Here is a 22,146-nt window from a genome sequence, read left to right on the forward strand (position 1 = left end):
CCTCTGGCGAGCAAATATTGGTCCTGCAATACTCTTTATTAAAATGATGTCCTGATTACTTTTCGCTTTGTGATTAGACCAATAGTTTCTATTTGTTTGTCTCTTTTTTCAAAAAAAAAAACAAAAAAAAAACTGAATAGAATTCGTTTTATTTGCACACACACCATTTAGTGATTTGACGTCTGTGGGCTGCACTTACCTCCATCAGGGAAGCAATAGTGGTTGGGTACCTTGCTCAGGGACGCCCCAGCCGTTGATCTTTCCTGGGATTTTAACCTACGACCCTCCAATTAGAAGTCCATTTCCCTTCTACTTGTTCATGGGCTGCCATAAAACTGTGTTAACACCTGCACCTGCATGAAATGTGCTTTATTGTCAATATAATTACTACTACTGTTACTATATTGATGATTTCATACATTTAAATCTTGTTTTAGTAACTTAGATGTCACATGGCACAGTTTGTGATATCGATAGTTGTATTCACTGTTATAGAGGGTGCATGTATCTATTTCAGATATAACACATTTGATTTGAGCAATGATTAAAGTTTCAGTTCTATGATTATAGACTGTATCATACATCATTTCCACCTTTCTGTTACCATTATGATTTTAGGATTCCTCCGATCAGATTTTTAAAAGACACGTGTGTCAAAGTACCATGTTTATGTATGAGGTCATACTTTAAGGACATTTCTGGTGGTGAAATAATATCAAATGTGTTGTCTTTTAACTGTATGGCAACATATTTTACATTACTATTATTGTCCATGACGATTTTCCTCAGCCTTTTCTCTGTGCACCCACTTCCCCACATCCCAGGTTCTCGTGCTTTTATGTTGAAGGCAAGAACAAACATCCGGTTCTTGTCTTTCTTTAAAACGTTTCTCTTGACGCTCTTCATGCAACAGAGGCAGGAGGTCGAGACCCCTTAACATGGGGGAAGGGTGGGATCCATCAGCTAAGTTTGACCCCTCACCCCGCCCCCCCAAGTCTCTCTCGGCAACAACTTTGCTTTGAATTGATTCCACCTCTGAAAAGACTCATTCAGCCTGGCTTCAAGTGACTGGTCGTCTTTATTGAGGTGGCTGCATTAGACAAACAGCAGAACGTCAATTGTATTTTCATTTAGTGAGGGGGGAAAACAAGGTTATTAACTGATGTTGTGGTTAATCCATTCATGTGTAAACCATACCCTATATGTTAATAGCTACTCCTTCATATATATGTATGTCGTGAATATTTATGCCTCAACTATTGCATGGCTAAGCAAAAAAAATTGTAAAAAAAAATTAAATGAAAAGGTGGGCATGCTGAGCTGCCTGATGGGCCCCATCTGTTATGTAAACTCTGAACATTCATGCACAGCTGAAGATGAGCAGCAAGTTATGAGTCATTCACCAGGTGGAGCTATAATGCACAATAAAATAAAAAGTACCCTGCTTTAAAAGGGGGGCAAACAAACATTTAAAGGGTGTGTATGCGCATCTGCGTGTAAAGAAAAGTGACCAAAAAATAAAAAAATAAAACCGTGAGCATAAGAACAGGACTTTTTTTCTTTTTCTTATTTTCTTATTCAGACAAGTAATAAACAGTTCACACATTGAGCATGGCAAAGCAAACCAAACCAAAAGAAAACAAGCAAAAACATATCAATGCATGACACTCACACACATGTTTAGTGTCCTCCATTTTCGGTAACAACCAAATAACAAATGTCTGTCTGAACAATTCTCACAAGCCCACACACCTAGTCCCAGCTAGTGTAGTGCACCTACGAGAGTACATCTGACACATTAAACGATAACTAACAAACTAAGAGACATTACCTGTCCCACAATATACAGACTGTAGTATTATCATGCTTTGACAGCTCTCCCCATGTGTGCTAAAGTGTTTTTTTAAGTAAAAAAAAACAAAAGTCAATAACACTGATATGATGGATAATACAGCCACGTCAAGACATTGTAGTACAATATTTTTTTTATTTTTTTTTTAGAAATATTCATTTTATTTGTGTAGTTAATCTACAGGTTTTTTATAAGTTATTGTGACGTTAGGTTGATCTATAGTTCTGCTGGGAGTTTAGTATACTCTAAAGTTTCCTCTACTTTGTATCATCAAAACGGAGGAAGTCAAAACAGTTTGTGACGTCCCATCACACCATAGGATGTCCTCTATATAGCTCATAAATATGTCCAGAGCTCAAAGAACCCCTTTTCAGTTGTACAAGCACCCTCCTGGGTCCAAAACTGGGTCCTCCGTGGCAGCAGAACAGTGTGAGCGCACTGTGGTTTTCCCACTGGGACAGTTCCATTTGTGCAGCAGAGATTAAAGGGACAATACCGGTGCCATTCGCAGCTTCCACGTCTTCCGCAGTTAGCCGACGGTTGCTCCTTCACCGTTTCTTAGACAAAATTTACAGCAGTGAACGGAAAATGGACTCAAAAATTGGCTCCTATTTATAGAAAATAAAAGCAGGGATCCAATGATGTGAATTTGGAAGGCTGTGAAAATGCTGAAATCATGCCATCAACAATAAACGTGGTTAGTAAAAGGCTCTGTGGACATAGTGTATTTTCAGTAAAATGGGTAAAAGCATGACCCAAGTCCTTATATGTAAGTCTCTTTATGAAGCAGCCATCTTGGCAATACCCCTGGGTAGTTATTACAGGCTAACTAGACCAGGCTCCCATCTAAGGGAATGGGAAGAAAGCCAAAAGTGCACTTTCAGAGGTCACTAGGGCTTAAAAAGTGTGTATAGAATGTATTGAATTTGGCCCAAAACAGGATACAAGTTACAGAGTTGTGTACTTGCCATCATGGGATTCCTCAAGAGGGGTCACACAGTTGCCTCACAGCAAGAAGCCAGTTCAAATCCTGGATTTACCATGGGCCTCTGGGTGGAGTTTGCATGTTTTTTCCCCATGTCTGCGGGGGTTCTCTCCGGCTACATCCCACAGTTGGGTTACATGGACACTCTAAATTGACCATAGGTGTGAATGTGAGGGTGAAAGGTTGTTTGTCTCTGTGTGTGCTTGCCCTGCGAGGAATGACTGGCGACCTGTCCAGGCTGTATCCCACCTTGGATGTCTTTTTAACTGTAAACCAGTTAAAAAGACTCAAAAAATCCAGAAAATATGCGTTAATCTCCAACATTTAGCAAGGAAATTTCTAAAATCTCAATATTTAACAGAGGATTCTGGTGTATTTAGCGACAGCGCTGCTGAAAACGGGCGATTCTTTGAGTGGTTTGTCTCTCTGTTGTCTCGGCCACATAAGTTGTTCACATTGAGTTGTTCTATGTTGGGCAGCATTGGTTTAAAGGCAGAATAACAGCTTGACAAAATACCTTGCTAGTTATCTAGTATCTGGTAAAGACTTTCTCTATTAGCTAATCGCTAATTGCAAATGTGCCGTTTCATGCTAGACAGGAAGTAAAAGCAGACTCTCTGAAATGGTTTGCCGGACATGAAGGATCGATGTTCGAGCTACAAGTACGTGGAGGTGTGGAAACTAAAAACAATTAGCTAGCCAGTTCTCTGTTATGTCTCAGCCACATAAGTTGTCCACATGGAGCGTAATGCGCTGCAACTCTTTCTAGTTCTATGTTGGGCAGCATGGGTTTAAAGGCAGAATAACAGCTTGACAAAATACCTTGCTAGTTATCTAGTATCTGGTAAAGACTTTCTCTATTAGCTGCTCGCTAATTGCAAATGTGCCGTTTCATGCTAGACAGGAAGTAAAAGCAGCCTCTCTGAAATGGTTTGCCGGACATGAAGGATCGATGTTTGGGCTACAAGTACGTGGAGGTGTGGAAACTAAAAACAAATTGCTAGCCAGTTAACGTTTTTTTTTTTTCCAAAATCACAATTTCTTCCTATGTTTTATATCAAAAATATCACCTAACGCTGGAATGCGGGGTTTGCGCATAAATGAATGGTCAGAACATTCAAGCCCTTGCTAAGGTAACACAAACTATGAGCTCCAGATTAATGGGATTTTGAAAGATAAGGTGACAGCCTTAGTGATATGGAATTCTATAGCTACTAGCGGTAGCATCCAAGATACGTTTCTGCTGCTCTGTTTTAAAAAAAAAAAAGAAGAAAAGAAATTCAGCTTTCAGAGAGAACTTGATCAAAGGCATGGGCATGCTGTACAGCTTAAGAGCACAACCGTGTTTGTGTCATTACCTTAACTGCGAGAGGAGGTGATTAAAGTTCCGCACTGCGAGTTCGCTAGTGATCGTAAAGATAATGAACACATCGAATGGTCGGCCAAGTTAGAAAAATAACCGTCTCGCAGTGACCGTGGCACAAATTTGAACAAGAAAAATGACACCGGTATTAACCTTTTAAAAATCATCTGCTGTACTTTATCTGTCCCATTACGTACGACATAAGCATGACTGAACTAAACGAGCTGCTCCAAACATGATGCGAATCAACGACTGGTGCCGGAGGTGTGGCAACTACGCTGTGTCGAAAAAAAAGTCACTCATCGGGAGACACAGTTCAGAAGTAAAAGCTTGGGAGCATCAAGATCAGGAGTTGGAGGTACACTGTCGGAGTGAAAGTTCAGTGAAAGGACACTGTGTACTAGAGGCTTCAGGTTTATGACAGGTAGGTAAAGAATCCAGACAGAGGCTGAGAATTCCACAGGGGGGAGAAAAGGTCATTCTGCCTGCCACTGAAGATGATACCACGGGTGGGGGCTGCACATTTGGTTGGACAAAAATATGGAAAAACGATGAAATCTCAGAAAGGCAGGTGCAGCTGGAGTCGAACCGAGAGTCCCCAGCACACGGTCGAAACGCTGACTTGTGATGTCGGCTACTGCAACTTTTTTAAGATGAAGCTTGGGACATTTCATATTGCTTTCTAAACGTGGAGAATCTTTTCAAATGATTTAAACCTGTGGAATCTGACGGGTTGGCACCTCCCTCTGTCACAAATCCAGAGGGAAGTGAACATAAAAAGTGTTGTGCAGCTCAAACATGAAAGTAAGGATTCCTTTCCAGTGACTTGCGGATGAGACTGTGGATGGGGGGAGGGGGGGATTTGAAGGGGGGGGGGGGGGGGGTGACTCAGTGGGATTCGCCGTTGACTGAGCTCCCTTCGCCCCGGGGTGAGGAAGAACGGGAAAGCCCCTTCTCTGTGTTTTCTGAGCTGGAGCCATTTTGGCTGTGGTGGTCGACCACCGACGACGCAGCACTGGAGGACGTTGCCGAGGTGGACGAGGGCTTGACCTTCTCCTTAAAGTCTGTTATGATGACCGTCAGGTCCCCAACTGTCACCTCCAGGTGCTGGGCGCTGCTCCTGTCAATGTTTTTTAATCTTGGCCTGATGAGAGACAATAAAAGAAGGTGTTTTTAGGTCATGTGTTTAAAGTGTTTTAAATTTAACATATATAGGTTCTAGTGTTTTACCCCTTCATCCCTTTTGGTATCAGGTTCCTGCTGATGCCCCAAAATGGTGTCAGTTTGCTTACCTCATCTTCTTGTGACTGTTCTTCTTGAGCGCCGGCTCTCTGTCGCTCTTTTCCCTCTCCACCCGTTCCTTTTTTTCCTTCTTGGGCTGCGAGGGTAACACAAACTGCTGCGTTACCTGCTGCTGCGAGACAAGCTGGGAGACGGGACGAGGTTTCCTGATCCGGGGAGGGGGGGGGGGGGGGAGGGAGGGTAAAGAGAGAGAGAGAGAGAGAGAGACATAAAGAGGAGGAGAGACAGAGTGTGGCAGATTAATGAGAGGGAAAATCACAGTGAACACATGGCTTCATGCTAACGTTCCACCATCATCAAGACCAATAATTGCTGCCAGTGCTGGTTAGGCTGGCGTTGCTGAAGTGTTCTTCACACTGGCAGCAAGTGGCACCGCACACAGGGTGCATCCACAATAAACCTCAGGATTCAGCCATCTGAGAGATATGTAGACCTGCAGAGGCTTGCGTTTGCACCCACAGGGATGCACGTTGACAAGAACGAGATCTGCTCCGCTGAGAACAAAGATGTGATCGGAATTTCAAATGGGATGAATAATACACTGATCTCAGAATACTTAACAAGTACGCGCCATTTCACGGCTGCATGCTCCTTCTTATTCTGTCTTCCAAAAACCAAAGGCAAACTGGCCAAGAAATGCATAAAACTGAGGATCAGCCTTCACTGAAAGCCCAATGTCACATTTTGACTGGAGGTCACATCCTAGGCCGTTCTTTTCAAATGGGAAACATTAAAGTCCAAGTGTAGACAGCCTCGACTGGTATCTCCTGACACGTTTGTTCATTACTGCTGCAACAATCCCCCCCCACTTCCTGCTTTTCAACAATGGCTCGTGTTGTGTTCATGGCTTCAGTCCACTTACGCACTTGCCAAGTGAGGAGGATGTGCCTTCAAATAGAGGCTCCGCACAACATTGATCTGATATCAAGTAATAGCGATTCGGAACATACCGAACTCAATGTTCCCCCCTTCCAGTCATATTTCCATTCTCCAGGAGTATCGGTGTCAAAAAAGAATTATACATTATTCAATTGCTCTTGCAGTAGTTTGCACGAGTTGTGTGATCGTGTTGCTGTGAGAGTGTGTGTGTGTGTGCTTTGAATCCCAGCCAAAAGGTGAGGGTGTTGACAAAGGATATCTGTAGAGTGAGTCAAGGCAACCTGGGGCCAACCTTTGCATGCACACACACTCAGTTATGTCGTTCTGCACCTTTGCACGTCACAGCATGCAAATACTGACCGAAACAACAAAGTGTGCATACAAAAGAAAAAAAAACATGTGCAACCAGCACACATGTGCACAAAAGCACATTGAGGCACATGACTGTGCACAGACACACACACAGCCGTGTGATCGTCACAGGGAATGATGAGAACAGTTTCCATGTTCTAAGCTCTGCTGAATTCACTAAACTGAGCTGTTATTTCATGCAGGGCTGCCACTAACAATTCTTTTTTGTTGTTGTTTAATCTGCCTTTTTTTGTTATATGAAGAAAATAAAGCAGGAAATATTCACTTTTAAAATTTTAATTGATCAAAATAGTTAACCTATTGCCCAGAAAACATCAACAGTTGGTATTAATGGTAAGAGGGTGACTGTGCAGCCTCCGCTGATGAAATATAACAGTTTATTAATAACAAATGACATTGATTGACTTAACTGAAACATTAATTGAACAACACTTAAAGTCTTTCTCTCCAAACTGCATTTCATATCTGCACGTGCAGTATTTTATACAAAAGTACTAAATAACATTATAACATCAAATGCATGATCTGCTTATGAAGTAAATGGCACTTGACGGATGCCAAAATAAAGTGTGTAATCAAAGACGAGACAAAAGTCTCACTCTAGTGGACCGGTCTGTCTCGGAACTCGTTTTAAAAACCTACTGGAATTCTAAAAAACACTCGCGGTCGCTCCATGAAAAAATCTCTCTGCACTTGCCTGAAGCAATTCGAGGAGTGTAACACAGCACAAGTACACGCTGTACAAATGTACTGGACTTTAACAGGATCCATTCAGAGAATTAGTCTGAGCACTTAGCCAAGTGTTGCAGACACTGCGGCACATTTCTGCCCAAATAAGAGCCCGGGTGTCCTCCGAGGGTTCTGTTTCTTTGAGGAAATGGTGTAAATAAGGCGACGCTACTGTCTTGTTCTGCGGGGCAAAGCTATTGTTGAGCAGTTCTGCGATGACCTAAATTGGGCCCTGGCTTCAAAACAGTCCCTCCTGGAGTCGGTGGAGTGGAGGTTTTTTTTTTTTTTTTTTTTCTTTTTTAGCTCTGAGTTACCGAGTAACCCTCACGGAACATGCAGGGATGCTAGAGAGTGAAATGCAAATGGGTCTCTTGGCCAACATGACTGTCTGTCTGATGTGGAGGAGATGTAGAGATCCTCTTATATGTCAGTCCCGTCAGCAGAAAGAGGCAGAACTGCTGACAAGGTTTTTTCTTTAAATATAAAAAAAGCATCACTAAGTCCTTGTTTCCAGTGCAAGTAATTTGCCGCTCTCTTTGACATCCTTTACACCGCGGCACTCCTCCTGCAGCAACACTGTCTGGGGTTTGTGAATTTCGCTGGAGCTCGTACACAGAGCAGCGGCTGTCTGAACACAATCGACCGTCCTGCCCTCGGGACAAATGTTAGCAGCTTCCAAAAAAACAAAAAACGAAAAAAACCAAGCCTGCGTCTGCCTCATTCATAACCATGCGTTTGGTCTGGGATTGTTTTGGTGAATCCAGCTGAAGACGTGGCGCCTGTGTGATGTTCCTGTCATGAATTAGTGCGGCCTATTAACGCAACAGATGAGCACTGTATCTTTTTTTTTTTTTTTTTTGGGTAATGTCATCTGAACCTAATAATCTTTTTTTTTATGTGAAACTGAAAGGCCGTGCCTCGGAGCGAACGGCGGGCCGAATATAAACATATTTGGGTACATCCTATCCTCCCCGTGCATAACAATGAAGTCGATTCTCACCAACGGAGCCAGTTCAATAACCCGGAGGTTAAAGAGGAGACAAACTAATATTACAGCCAAGGCAGCAGCAGACCTAAACAGAGCTGCCTCTGTTAACCCAATCAAACAGTTATTAGCTTAGCACTTAGGCCTTCACTGCATGCCTCACAAGCGGACTGCCTGCGTTTTTTGTGTGAGTCCGTCTATTGATTCCAACAGGAATTTCTGTGCCTAATGTAACGGCCTATTCCCTCTGACGTTTATAGTGCGCGTTGGAGCCGTTGTGCCAAATCGATACTTGCTCCACTCATGCCATCTGTTTTACAGCAGCTAATGGAGTCCCACGCTGAGAAATTAGGACATTATGAGGACGGCTTGAAGGCATCCGAAAAAGGCGAGGGTGAAGGCAACAATGGACGTCTGTCAGCCAATCTTTTATTTTCCACGGAATGTGATCAGGAAATCAGATATATTGTGAGGAGGTACTATCCAATACTATCGGTATTGGTCTAATACTGATCAGAATCACTGGATTGGATATTGGAAAATGCAAAAATGTAAAATCCAATAATATCGGAAAACTCTACATTTCATATAACTGCTTCACTGAGCACAATCTATACAAATGTGGGCCGTTTATTTCTTCTCTAAGGCAGTAGATTACGACTTCCACTAAAAATGAGCCGACTCCAACTTTGGGTCACTTGTCTTGGACTTGGACTGGTAATGTTGGCGATTTCAAAAAATTGCATGCGGTCTTTTAGTAGCCGGGATTCCACATGGCCTAAAATGAAACTGTAATGTAAATTGATAATGTTTAATTTTCAGCGTCTTGGGGGGGGGGGGGAATCTGTGCACAACTAACGATTATTTTCATAATCAACTAATGTGTTGCTTATTTTCTTGATTCATTGATTACTCGTTTGGTCCGAAAAATGTCAGAGAAAGTTTGAAAAATGTCATGAATGGACCAAACTTATTCAGTTTGAATGATTTCTTTGTTTTATGGAGCAAAGAAAACCCCCAGAAAATTCACATTAAAGAAGCTGGAAAATCAGAGAGCTTGTCTTGGTTCATGAAAAACTAGTCGAAATAGTTGACTGTTAATTTAGTAATCAAATAATCGTCGCAGCGCTACTCTTAGTAACCTCTGCAGGCACTGACGGTGTACTGGAATGAGGCAGGCTGACTTATGGCGCATTAGGTTTTTAAAATGGCTAGTTATGATTTAGGTGGTGAATGCATCAGCAAAAAAATGTGAAACTGTCCTTTTCCGGCTTTAAACCTAAAGCTAAAGATGAACTTGTCTCACCCCGTGAGCTGGAATGGCTGGCAAGTACAAGCGTTGTCACTGATCCCTCAGCGTTCTCTTGAACGAGGAAACTCTGGCTGACTTTCCCGAACACATCACACACAGACCTATCTCCCTTCTTTATCCTTTTGGAACTCGTCTCCTTGCGATGCACCCACTGACCTTACATTTCTCTCTTCCTCTGGCCTGTGCTTGTGAACAGACAAATAACCGCAGCTCCCTGTGGTCCAACAGTGCAACAAAATATTAATAACCTCTCCAGTTTTTGAATGTGTCACAGATGGAAAATGTTTCTCCGAGACAGATTTTCTGGAGGAGTTCAAGTGATGAGATATGTCCTGTTTCTGCCACAGTGGACACACGGGGTCAACACCACTGCTTGATGCAATTCAGCAATTTGAACAGATGGGATGCCGACCACTGTACGAGCCAATGTTCCTTTTTTTTAATCTAAACAAACAGGATTATAATGGACTACATATTAAAAAACGAGTCCGCAAACTTCCTGCCGCTTCAGATTTGATCCCCGTGCAACACGGACGCGACACCAAAGTGCATCTGCCAAATGATTTATCGAGTTTTATTACACATGCTGGCGGATGGGCCACAATAAACCTGAACACATGTGCTGTAATAACTCCACCGTCTCCACTGCAAGGGCTGCATCAGCAGGTGAAACGTCCGTACAAGGACATCAAGGTCTACAGACGAGGTGCGCCGAAGTGGGTGCGGTGTTGGTGCTACAAATCAAGCTTAATTTGCTTTGAAGGTTGGAGCCAGTTTGGAATTTGACTTAAAATAAAGTTGTTATTTGGAGCATTTGCTCTATGAACTGTTTAAAAAAGTCACGTGTTACATCCAAGAGCTTTCCGCAAAGATGAAATGTGCCGTAGCCACAACTGGTTGTGACTATTCCATGATAAACGCTTTGCTTAATTTAATTCTTGCATAGTTAATGGCTTTTCTGACACAATTACAAACATGAAAATGATTACTGTAAAGGTAAATTAGACCTTGTGTGTTTTAGTGCCCAGTCTGTAAAACAACTATTAAAATATGTAGAAAAAAACGCACATATTACTGACTGACTGAAATATGGAATTCACCACAGCAGTAAGTGCTGGAAATCCTTGAAAAGTGCTTGAATTTGATGTTGGGAAAAGGTACATGAACCATGTAAGGAATTATTTACATTCCAAAACGCGTTTCTGTCCAAATAGAGTATTTCAGAGTGATTTATTTGATCTAATAAACAAACTGTTAAGCCAAATAGCAATTTGTTGTGAAAGAAATACAGTTGCAATTTAAATTTTTAGCACTTCTGTGCAGTATATGTAGAAATGAATGAATTATTTTGCTAATATTTGGAAGTATCCATTCTGCAGCACAGGACATAACCTCTCAACTAACTGAGTTAGGAGCACTGAGAGAGGGGCTGGGCAAATCGTCATGCTCGTATTTTAGTTTGCGTGCGCAGCAAACATTTAATCAAAGCAATTGTTATGAGGATGAAGACCAAACAGACACAAGATGGCCGACTGAGAGAAAGCTCTGATTACTGCATCCAAAGTCAGCAGCACGGGACTCTGCCGATGTTTAAACTGCCTGCTAACATTTGTCAAGTACATTGTGTGATGAGCAAACGGACCACACGATACCTGATGGACTGCAAATACACACTCGTGTGTGTGTGTGTGTGTGTACGCCCGATGCCATAAACAAACCTTACTGCTCTGTGATGATTATAAGATCGTTGTGAAATAGCTGATTTTATGCCCTGTTGAACAGTCTCCATTCAGGTGGAGGTGCTTTGTGTGTGTAAGGTTTTCTATCAGCGGGTTGTAGGACTGCTCCTGGGAGCTCCTCCAGCCCAGTGATTAATGTCTTTCCCTGCCCATACATGCTTTCCTGTGTGTGTCTGTGTGTGTGTGCGTGTGTGTGTGTGTGTGTAAAAAACAGAGAGACAGATGGCTCTCCACGTCCTGTGGTTTATGACACCTTCTACAGCCTGCTAGCCACACTCTACCACACCAACACTCTAACACAAACGCCCACCTGCCCTGACACACACACACACACACACACACACACACACACATACAGGGTAGTATGTCATGCATCAGTGTCACCATAGTAATTACAGGCTTATCATGTCGCCATAATCTCGAGCCGCACTGACGTGATAACAGGCAGCTTCATTGTCCCCGGTGTACTCTCGGTTTTGTAGGCTGCGTGAGCGAGCGCCAACACTAGTAACCCACACATCCCACATGCACTGTGCGTGCGACATACAGAGGATGTAATAATTCAGATGGGATAATAAAAACGCAGTTTGCTTCTTCTTCTTCTTCTTCTTTTTTTTTTTACATGCAGCACACTTGTTTATAGTGCTGTTATTTTACCCTTTTCTTTTTTTTAATTGGTCGCGATAATAATCCGAGTTTATCGCTGCTGCAGGTTTGATGCAATTTGTAAAAAAAACCCAAAACAACCAAAACATTGCTGCACTCTTCCCTCCCCACGCACACATCCTGTGTAGCTGCAATAAAAATGCTCCTGCAACAAATGCAAAATTAACTCTACCATTAAAAAAAAACAGGCAGCAAAACACAGCAATGTCTGGTAAATTGGCTTTTTCCCCCACACAGTTAAGCTACAACGTGCGTTACCAAGTCGCCACTGAGGGCCCATTTATACTAATATTGCTTGTCATCGATCTCCTTAATAGGCAACACCAACAAGTAAAATTCCCAGACTTAAATGTAGTGGTCTTGCATTCCACCGGCACGGAATCCACTTGCGTTTCAGTCTATTCCGAATTAAAAACAATAGAAATTAACCCATTTTACTGGACGCTATGTTGCTGCCTGGCCTGCAACTTGGTACTCGGAACTGCCCTCTATAGGAAGTATTGTGCAAACGCTCATAGCAGTGCAAAAGGTATGTAGGGTAGTGATGGAGATCATGTTTGGAACAAACAGATGTAAAACAGCTAAAAATGGAGTATAAATGGCCCTTAATATAGAGGCCACGATGCGATACAGTGTTTTTTTGTATCCTTACCATGTCCTACACAAAACAGTTGCTTCATTAATCTTTGACAGCAAGGGAAATATGCCACACACTGGCTTTATTCCACACTGCACCTTAGGGGGTTGTTTACGTTTCAAGACTACCATCAAAGCATTTGCTGCCACATCCAAAGAGCACCTCAACGATATTCTGGCCGTATCACAGCCCTGATTATAACACATCCGCCATTCACATCGTAATCTCAAATTATTGCTGAGATTGAAGGAGTGACTGAAGGGAAGATGTAAATTCAAGTCATTAAACACGACTTGAATGTTTTCAAAAACCTGCATGTTCATCTGTTTTGTTGGAGTAACTGCTTTTCATTGCCAAATAAACCTCTTTATTCCCGTATTCACGTCTCGTGCACACATGGTTCTGGAACAATGCAGCACACACGCAGACCTTCCTTCTATAAATTTCAATTGCAGAACTGTTTCTCCAGGCAACGCTTAATGGTATGCACATACAGCAGCATTGTAGCGTGCATTACTTTTCACCGCAATCGCGCTTTTCTCCGGTAATGCAGCTCTTCTGGGAACAGAATATTAAACGTTACGGAGAGATAATTACTCCTCTCTGCATTTGGAGCGAGTCTAATGCCAAATTTCACAACCCTCTGTCTGATACGGCTCCAAACCGCCATTTGACATGAGTCAGGCAACACCAGCAGGCTGATCACTATCTTATGTTTATGATGATATCTACTAAAACTAATCACTGGCTAGTTTCATGGGGGAAAGGCTTTGAGAAGGCATTAGTTTTATTGTCAGTATCTGTGTGCGATTCTTCTACCGTGCTTTTTTTAAGATATGCAATAAAATTGAATTCAACTTATCTCGTTCACAAGCGTATGATGATATTTTTGAGCTGCGCTTAGACGTTTACCGACGATGGACACATAAATCCAGTCATATCTCATATAAGGATTGCTCAGAACTACTTTTATGTCTCATTATCACAACCGTGATATCGGAACGTAACCGCTCATTAAGCCCTTGTGCCGACGCAGCTATAACCAGCCATTTCAAAAACATAATGTTCCAGACATCTGTAGCTCCTCCCTCACGTCATAGTTGATGGACATCTCTCTTAACAGCAGGTCCCTGACCCAGTACTTTTAGTGAGTATCAACCCCAGGTTTCAATCGTTTCGTTGCCATTTCCTGTGTTGCCTTTAATGTTTTGGACTGTCGAGGCGACACAACAAGACATTTGAGGACATAACCTTGGACATTGGCATACGTATACATTTGTTTTCTACTAAAATGATATCCTTGCAGCCCTTTGATTAGACAACATGTTACACACCACTATTTCAGACTGTCGCACGTGTCTTTTTGCCGCACGAAAACCGGCTGGTGTTGAGCCAAATGCACAGTTACAGGTCAATTCTGGGTGTGTACACTGCATATGAGCTTGTGCAGAGGATGATTTTAAAAAAAAAAAACATCTTTGCAAGCCAAATGCTCCCAGCCAGCCAGAGAAAAGGGGTCTGTTTGTTTTAGGTGGAGCCGATGAAGCCGTTGCACATCAGTCAATCTGTCACCGAGTGGACTGTCTTTAAGTTAAGTTCGGTGCCCGAAGGCGGAGAGGGCGAGATGGAGAGATTGCCGAGGGAAAAGGGTTCAGGCTCGGGAGAAAGAGGTTCAAACATAAACACGAGGAGACGGAGGCGAGAAAACACAGTAGAAACATGATCGAGCTCGCTGTTCTGAGATGTGGAAATGTAATGCTGCTAAACAAGTTCTCCACTGGAGATTGCACACACACACACACACATGCACAAGCACGTGCTTCCCTGGTGGACCTGACCTGTCACAGCTCGGCTCAGTGAACAGATACAGAGGGTGGAGGTGAGAGAGAGACACACACACACAGATTAGATTTGGATTTAACTGTGCGTCTGTCTGCGCCGCTTCACTTGGCATTCTCGCCAGTTGCATTCACATCTTTGTCTTTAATCATTAGCATGACACCCTAATCCGGGACGCGCAGTAATGGCCGAACCACGTTTTGCTCAAGGGCAGTTCCTGCCCGCGGATGATGCAGGGAATCACACCTGTGACCTTGCATCGATCAAACTGCCACTTTTTTGTTTTTTTTAAGTACCACACACACATTTTGATCTACCGCGCCCGGATTGCAAAAGCTGGGACTGGGGCCAAAGAGTCAATGAAGATCAAATAGGGAAGTCTTAAGGTAATGAGGCTGGAGTGCGTGTGTGTGTGTGTGTGTGTGTGTGTGTGTGTGTGTGTGTGTGTGTGTGCGATCCCCGAGCTCATCGCCGGTGTTTTTTTAATTCAACACTCGCAGCTCAATGTCACGGAGCAAAAACTATTTCTTCACATGAATCGGCACAAACGACTCGAGTGTAGAGAGAATATTAAAACCTTGTTTCTCTTTCATGCCGTGCTCCACTTGTGTTTTGGTTTCCCAGCTGCAGAAGTTTCCGAAAGCCGCGCGCAGAATTAGCAGGACATCGGCCAGTTCCCTCTTTGTCTCAAATCTCTTCCATTACACCTCACACCTCAGCTTCACGATGCATTAATCTTCATATACTGGTGGCTACACACACACACACACACACACACATACAAACTCTCTTCCTCTTCAAATCCCTCTCTACTCTGTCCTAAAAATGTCCCCGTTTTTTCAGCTTCCATCGCCTCTCGCACTTGCTCGGAACACACCGATCCTGACAGGAAAGGAGACATTTTATGCGTTCGATTAATTCTCGGCGAGCATTTCATTGACTTTTAAGCCACTTCCCACTGAAGCCAACCTCGCCGTCCGACCTGTGACCTTCAGGACATCCCCACTGGTCAAACAAGCCGTTAAAATCTGTGTTTTAACAGCTTTTTGACCGGTGAGAATGTTTTTAATTGACATTCACTCCCGGGTCAAATGACTGCAATAAAAAAAGCAGGTTTTTATTGGCGCTAGCTCCCGGAGGTATTAATGGAACTGCAAGACCTGTGTGAGCATGTGTGTTTCTTTATTGTCTGCTTCATTTCTTTTTTTGCCATGCCGTCGTTTCTGGCACAGCGTTAAAGATGCAAACTCATCTTCTAGCTGTTTCCAGTCAATCTTACATCTTAACTTTTCAACTCATTAGAGCTGCAAGTAACGATTATATTCATAATCGATTCATCGTTTTGGTATATAAAATACCAGAAAACCTTAAAAAATGTTGATCGGTGTTCGTCAAACCGGTTCTCAAATGTCTTGCTTTATCCACACACCAAAATGATTCACTTGAAATGATTTCTTTGTTATCCAGAGCAAAGAAATATAAAATACTATACTATATATGAATATGAATAGGAAATCTTGTTTTAATCATGAAAAAAGCTTCAAACCGATCGATTATCGATTATCAAAATAGCTGTCAATTAATTTAGTAATCGATTAATTGTTTCAGGGCGATGGCGTATAAGGGATAGAGTGAGTCGTCTTTCAAATGTAAAGGTCAGGGGTTCTAATTTCCAGCTAGCTCTCCTCGTGTACATGCCGTTTGTGTCTCCGGGGCAGACACTTAACCTCAAGTTGCTCGTGACGGCGTGTGGATGAGTATGAAAGGAAACGCTGTACACGATGCAATAGTGTAGTGTAGTGTAGTGTAAAGCGGTTTTGAGTGGTACTCTTTTACTTTCTGTTCAGTTTGAATGAAACTGAACACAAGACACAAAATAGTGTTGGCGTTTTCGTCTTCTTCTTCCAACTTGTTATGTTTCCATTGCTTTTGCTCCATGACATTTCATGCAAAAGGGACACAGAGATGATGGGGGGGTGGGGGGGGGACTAGAGACCACAGGGCAGACCAACCGCTGGAAATAGGAATGACAACTATTCCCACTTTTTAGTGGGCTGACCCAGGTTCAACAACCCCTGCGTGTACACACTGGTGTTAGTGTGAGCGAGGCCTCACTCTGTCCAGCGGATGCTCCTAATGGCTGCACTGGGCCGTGTATGAATACATTACTTCACAGTTCCAGTTTAGTCATGCTTGTTTACTCGGCGGCGAGAAAATGTTGCCATGTCCCCGCATTAATATTCTGCGTGTTGTTTTGCCCTTTGGCGCTTTCACCTCGCCCACTGAGAAAACCCACTTGTCTGTTGTGTTTGCTCATTAACAGCAGCGACCACCTGTGTGGCCATTTTGCTGTCGCAGCATTAGCCCCCGTGTTTGAGTGCTTACGTAGGATCTGTACAACTGTACTACCTTCTCCTCCTACTACTACTACTACTACTATTACTACTACTTCACTTCTGCGGCACTGCAGCGGGAAAGATGGGGGAGCTATTAACATTAAATAAGACTTCCTCATGCACACTCTGGCACCGGGTGTCAAGGGTGTAGCGGGAAATTCATGGGCCTCCCCGTGTCCTTGCAGTTTTACCTCCCCGAGAAAAATGTCCAGATGGGGAGGACAAAGCTTTCGGTGGATGTTTGGACAGTTTGTTGGCAAAGCTGCCGGCTGCTTGTTTGTTATGGAAACACAGCACGGCGCAAGCGAGTGAAGCATCGTCGGCAATCGCCACTCGCAAGCGCAAGGAAGCCAGACCCGGTGACAACAGTTTGTCTGAAGCGCTTTCTCTTTTGTCAGCGTGTGCAGCAACTCGGCTTGTGTGTTTTTATGTGTAAAATATGCATGTTCAGTGCATCCGTATATCTGTGTGTGTGTGTGTGTGTGTGTGAGTCACAGAGGGCTGATTAAGCTGTTGCATAGTAATGAGCTATGGCTGTCTGTCTGGCAGCTGCTGTGACAACCTCTTTTCACAACTTGGCCCTCCCACACACACACACACACACGCACAAACACACACACACACTGTGCAGTTTGCACTTGTGCCAACATGACGCAACAGTCCTGAAAACCGACGTGTTGTGGTTGTTGTTGTCTTTTTGTAGGGAGTTAAATCACCGGGAAAGGGAAGTTGTGCTAATGCGGAAGAGGGTCATTAGTGGAGCATTAAAGGCGGAGATCATATAACAACACAAGAGTTCGTTAATAACAGGAGGAAACGGCCTTGATCCTTCTACGTCTGCTTGTTTTTTCATCCTGATCTTGAACTCCTCTCAGGAATAGGTCATTTCCTGCTCAAAAAAGACACCTCATGCGCAGAGGGCACCGTGTGTGCGTGTGTGTGTGTGTGTGTGTGAGCACATACATTCTGTGTATTTGTATGCTTGAGTACCCGTGTAACCCCCCCCCCCACACACACACACACACACACACACACACACACACACTCCCCACGGCGCCACCTCCCTCTTGCGAATATCTCCAGGGCAACAAGATTGATGTGTGTGCTTAAAGAGAGCACCACGCCTGTCCCTCATCTCACTGAGGTCAGTGTTAGCACTTGGGCACGGCACATGGAGACTAATGCGCAGCCGAGAGGAGATGTGAGCCGACAAGGACTAACAAATAAACATGTTGCCTGTAAGAGGGGAAACATCAATATAGGAGAAATAAATGTAGAAAAACACAGGCACCATGGTTATGTTTATGTTTGAACTGCATTTGGAGCATTTGAATTTATGACGATACACTCACCGGCCAATTTACACATGCTGACCTACTTGTCATTGCAAATATCTAATTAGCCAATCATTTAGGCATGTAGGCAGGGTGAAGAAGACCTGCTGCTCTTAGGTATTTCATAAACTGCTGATCTACTGGGATTCTCACACACACACAAGCCTCTCGAGTTTACAGAAAATCGTCTGAAAATTATAAAAAAAAATATCCAGAAAGTGGCAGTTTCGCGAGGAATAAAATACCTTGTTTGAGGCCAGAGGTCAGAGGAGAATGACCAGACTGGTGAAAATGGTAGAAAGTAGGGATGAGGCAATGCAATATTAAGTATCTGTATCAGTCCTAAATATTACATAAATGCTTCCCTGAGCACAGGCTATAAAGAGACATGTGCCACCATTATCATGAGACCTGAATGCAAGATAGAAATGCACATTTCTGCAGCGATCATGTGTTTCTATGTGGACTTATTTTGGGAAAGAATGAAAAAAGCTAAACAAGTGAGTTCTTTAAAAAAAGCACAGTATCACATTGGTATCAGTAGATACTCGAGGCTGTGATATTAGAAAAAGTGGTATCGTACAACGTGGCAATCATTCGTCTCCTCACCCATGGAACTCTGAACTCAAGTTTGAGGCCTCAAGCTTCGCGGTTCGGTTAGCATCGTATTGATGATCTACAACCAGAAATTACTTGCAACCAGGCTCCTATTGAACAATACCAGCTGTCAATCACACATGATGTCCACTCAGTGGTGCAGTGCTCATCTATTGTCTTCTAAATGGGAACACAACTTACAAAATCGACACTGTGTTCTATTGAAGAAGACCTGAAACTCACAGTTGAGACCATAAACGTCTCAGGAAAATGTCTACTGACGTTATAAATCGAGTGGGAAGTAGGATCACTTCCCCGTAGACTTCCATTCAAAGGAGTTCTTTGTGCAAACGGCAGAGTCGCCCCCTAGCGGCTGTTCAATAATTCGTATTTCCTGGTTGGCTTCAAGGAGGAAACCAAACGAGGACATCAGTCAGTACGTTTACAAGCACAGTTCAAGTGGGCTAAGGCGGTAGTCCGACTAAGACAGGCAACCGGACAACATGCCGAGTCCGAGTAAACATGCGGAGTAGAAGTAGTAGGTGGCGCTGTATCTCTCTACAAGCTAGAGCGATTTGAATCAGTCACAGAAAAACAAACGGCAAACGGTGAGCTGGACCGTGCTGTGGTTCTGTAGGTTTTGTACCTGCTGAATTAATCGTGATACAAATTAGATCGAGCATGGCTCTCGTGGTTGCTGTGTTGTCCGAAAGAAAGACGCCACCGTATGATTTCCAGCAACAGTACTGTTGTTTATACGTAGATCATCTCCTTTTACTTCCTGGCAGGACATTTCGGTGCATGTACAGAACACCAAGTCCGACTCCAGTCCGACTAAGCGTATACGTGCAAGAGTAATCGGACTATGAATCGCGTCATCCAAGTATGTTAGTCCGACTAAGACTAGCTCGATTTTAGTCGGTCAAATCTGACTTTTAATAAGGCTGAATAAATATCTAATTGCGATTGATTTGACTGAAATTGCTATTGCGATATGAGAGAGACTGGCACTATTCTCATTTTTATTTGAATAACACATTCAAAACGATTACCGTGCGCTATCTTTGCAAATGTGTGAGAAACCACGATGTTCTCTTCAGTCCGTGTTGCGGTTTCGATAACATTTGGACTAATTGTTCAGCCCTAACTTTTAACATGCACGTAAGCGCACTGAGTGTTTCATATATGGTCTGTGGTACTGAGCCATCTCTAAGAGAGAGTCAGCAGTAACTCAACTAACCACTCATTAGCACTAAGGTATGCAGAAGACCATTTCTGACCAACACACAACACCTCAAACCTTAAAGCAGATGTGTTACAACAGCAGTAGACACTGGTCACTTTATTAGGTACACACAATTTCTTAAAGAAGTGGCCGGTGAGTGCATACATGTGCTACGTTAAGCCCATTTTCTTAAGGAACAGGTAGAACAGTTTGTTTAAGTGGAGTTATAAGAGGAGCAACTGGGTCCCCGAGGACCCCTCCCACCCAAACATACACACTGGAAGTCACTAAAAATGCGAGGAAGCTCAGATCCATCCATCGTCTTACCTTGTTGAAGTGCCCTTCCTCACATCACACATCATGCACTTGAAAGCCTCGGCCGTGTTCTTGTATGTGCACACGCTGCAGTCCCAAAACCCCTCGTCGGAGGAGGGCTTCGGTTGACGCTTCGGCCTTTAAAACAGTAAAATGTAAATAAGATTAATAAGGAGGAGGAGGAGGAGTAAGATTAGAATGTTGTAGGGGAGAAATGGAGACAAGAGGAGTGAGTTGAGATCGCTTCCATGTCAGACAATCGATAGAAAACATCTGGGTAAATCAGCCTTGTAGGATTTAGGAAATCATCTGCGAGCGCGCTGAGATCCGACACTGTAATTGGCGATGAGGTTTTAACACCCCCGCGCGTGCATCTCGCACGCGCGCACACACTCAAAAGCAGAGAGCGAGCGAGGGAGAGAGAGAGACACGGTGAAGAAAAAGCCTTTTTTTTCCAGTGCGCTCGCCGATTACCGCTCCCTCTCCTAGCTTGAATATTCGGGACACAGCGAGTGGGTGTTTCATTTTTGTTACCTTGTGGGACTCCTCTTGTCGCCCATGCCAGACCAGGGTTCCTGTGAAGGCGCTGAGACGAGCACAAAGTCGCGTTATTTCCGACAATTTCAGCAAAAGAAGACGCGATGCGTCTGTGCCGCTCGGCTTCCAGCTGTCGTGGAAACTCCGCTTGGGAAATGGTCACGTGACGCACCGCGGCCAATCAGAGGCCGGGTTACTTCCCGAGGCTGACATTCATCTTGATGAATCGTTGTTGCCTTCACGTTCCCTCTGTGAGCTGGTATTTTTGTGTTATTGGGCTCATAACCGTGTTGTTATTTGGTAATAACCAGTAATACGCTGTTATTCCATCAAAGCTCCACGAAGGAGGGGCTGTGCTCCACATCTGCATATATGTTAATACAACTGCAGCTTTATGTACATTCTAATCCATTACTGCAGCACTGTTTTAATATAATATATTAATGACTTTCATCGCGAAAATAAAAAGACAAAAGACATGCAGGTAACGATAATGACCGAAAATAACATGCTCAAAATGTAAATAAAATGTATTATTATATTTAAACGGGCATACTGATAAGGACAATGACCTATTTAATGTAAACGTTTAACGTTTTTAAACATTATTGACTCACTTTGGCTACTTAATTATCCCGGAAGTGAAAAATACTGGAATGAAAATGACACGAATGTAACCGCAGCAGTTGACAATAACAAATGCATTTCATTAATAATAATGAGTACTAGTCGTCGCTTTCTTTTATTTATGTGTTATACATTTTATTTGCATGTCATTCTTTTCTTTTCTATGTGTGTGTGCGTGTGTTTGCACACGTTTCTACTGGCAATAAAAAGCAATCTTGAATCATGAATTGTCATTGCCACGAGCTCCAAACCTTTTAATGTCCATTTCCGACAGCGTCTGCAGCAGCAGCAGCCTGGCGTGAACACGAGCCCACTCACATCCGTTCACTGTGCTTTCATCATCACACCCCTCCATCTTTGTGTTGGCCTCGCTCGCTGCAGACATGCCGCACAGACGCGTTAAAGACATCAGGGAATCCCTCGCTTTGTCTGCGTGTTGACGCAAGCCGACTCCA

The 22,146-nt window shown here is 43.3% G+C and overlaps 1 protein-coding gene across 2 annotated transcripts; it reads right to left on the reverse strand.

The window, feature by feature from the left end:
- Positions 1 to 1,059: 1,059 nt before the first annotated feature.
- Positions 1,060 to 22,107, reverse strand: LOC131456535 (YY1-associated factor 2-like). 2 transcript variants are annotated; one of them, XM_058624949.1, is made up of 4 exons: positions 21,943 to 22,107; positions 20,540 to 20,665; positions 5,493 to 5,648; positions 1,060 to 5,344 (listed from the first exon to the last, which is right to left on the reverse strand). In XM_058624949.1, exons 1-4 carry the CDS (start codon positions 22,098 to 22,100, stop codon positions 5,089 to 5,091), a joined length of 696 nt encoding a protein of 231 aa, XP_058480932.1. In that variant the 5' UTR covers positions 22,101 to 22,107; the 3' UTR covers positions 1,060 to 5,088. The 2 variants fall into 2 exon arrangements, with proteins under 2 accessions (XP_058480932.1, XP_058480933.1); XM_058624950.1 differs by lacking the exon at positions 21,943 to 22,107 and adding an exon at positions 21,062 to 21,907.
- Positions 22,108 to 22,146: the final 39 nt, after the last annotated feature.

Source organism: Solea solea, chromosome 3, assembly GCF_958295425.1.
Source record: "Solea solea chromosome 3, fSolSol10.1, whole genome shotgun sequence".
Taxonomy (NCBI): domain Eukaryota; kingdom Metazoa; phylum Chordata; class Actinopteri; order Pleuronectiformes; family Soleidae; genus Solea; species Solea solea.

What these genes read in the sequence shown, in the direction of transcription:
- LOC131456535 (XM_058624949.1), bottom strand. Translation starts at nt 22,100, where the DNA reads ATGTCTTTAACGCGTCTGTGCGGCATGTCTGCAGCGAGCGAGGCCAAC. An exon ending in AGGAAGGGCACTTCAACAAG is followed by an intron (nt 5,649 to 20,539) that starts GTAAGACGATGG and finishes TCCCCGGATCAG; the next exon opens with GAAACCTCGTCCCGTCTCCC. An exon ending in AACAGTCACAAGAAGATGAG is followed by an intron (nt 5,345 to 5,492) that starts GTAAGCAAACTG and finishes GTCTCTCATCAG; the next exon opens with GCCAAGATTAAAAAACATTG.